This window comes from Notamacropus eugenii, chromosome 2 (genome assembly GCF_028372415.1).
Source record: "Notamacropus eugenii isolate mMacEug1 chromosome 2, mMacEug1.pri_v2, whole genome shotgun sequence".
Lineage (NCBI taxonomy): Eukaryota > Metazoa > Chordata > Mammalia > Diprotodontia > Macropodidae > Notamacropus > Notamacropus eugenii.
In genome coordinates this window covers 356938845-356939870 of record NC_092873.1, presented here as the reverse complement: position 1 = coordinate 356939870, position 1026 = coordinate 356938845, and the positions used below count along the sequence as shown (strand labels likewise).

General features: G+C 47.6%; 1 protein-coding gene across 1 annotated transcript; it reads left to right on the top strand.

The window, feature by feature from the left end:
* The first annotated feature begins 308 nt into the window (after positions 1–308).
* Positions 309–755, top strand: LOC140524009 (keratin, high-sulfur matrix protein, B2C-like). The gene has a single exon (XM_072638527.1). It carries the CDS (start codon positions 309–311, stop codon positions 753–755), a length of 447 nt encoding a protein of 148 aa, XP_072494628.1.
* The last annotated feature ends 271 nt before the right edge of the window (positions 756–1026 follow it).

The window sequence follows — 1026 nt, the reverse complement described above, 5'->3', positions numbered from 1 at the left end:
CCAGAACTCTTTGATCTTGAAAAACCACAGAGGTGTTCTAAGGGACAAAGAATTGATATGATGAGTTCTAATGGAACCATAAAAGCAGAGTAATTTTGGAATTACTGCACATGTTATTCCATGAGTGTCTCATTGACAGGCCAATCAGAGAGCTAAAGAGAAGTTGGTCTACATAAAAATAAGGAAGAGCTTTTGTGTCTCATGTAAACAGTAGCTGGCCATAGAATATATAAAAGGTGCAACTAGGAAGGAGAGAACAAAGTCTCAGTAACTTCTCTTCGTAAACTCAAAGTCCATCTCCCAACACCATGGCCTGCTGCAACTCCTGCTCTACCAGCTTCTGTGGCTTCCCCAGCTTCTCCCTTGAGGGGAACTGCGGATCTAGCTGCGGCCAAGACAGTTGTGGATCCAGCTGTTGCCAACAGGGAGGCTGTGGGTTTGGCTACGGGTCCGGCTATGGATTCGGCTTTGGGTCCGGTTCTGGGTTTGGCAGTGGCTCCAACTGTGAGACCACCTGCAGGACCAGATGTTATGTACCTGAGTGCTGTGGAGGAGAGAGCTGCCGCACCAGGTGGTGCCGCCCAGACTGCAGGGTTGAGGGCACTTGCCTGCCACCTTGCTGTGTGGTCAGCTGCACTCCCCCATCTTGCTGCCAGCTGCACAATGCCCAGGCTTCTTGCTGCCGTCCATCCTACTGTGGCCAGTCTTGCTGCCGTCCAGCCTGCTGCTCTTACTGCTGTGAGCCCACCTGCTAAGGACCTGCCAATGTTCAGAGGACGTAACATCTCTAAACTGCTTCTTAGAGAACTGACATTGGACCACTAATAAATTTGTGAAATGTGTATTTTTGTGGCAAGCTACCATCATTATTTCTGCCTCTTTCTTAACTGTGACTGACTGAATTCCCTGATTTTCAGGAATAGTCTCAAACATCAAATGAACTATGGAAACTAAGTAACTGAGATTTGTCAAATGCCGTGCATGAGAATCTGCTTGGACAGTTGACTGAACTATTAAATGACTATT

Coding starts and splice junctions, on each gene's coding strand:
- LOC140524009 (XM_072638527.1), top strand. CDS start 309: ATGGCCTGCTGCAACTCCTGCTCTACCAGCTTCTGTGGCTTCCCCAGC.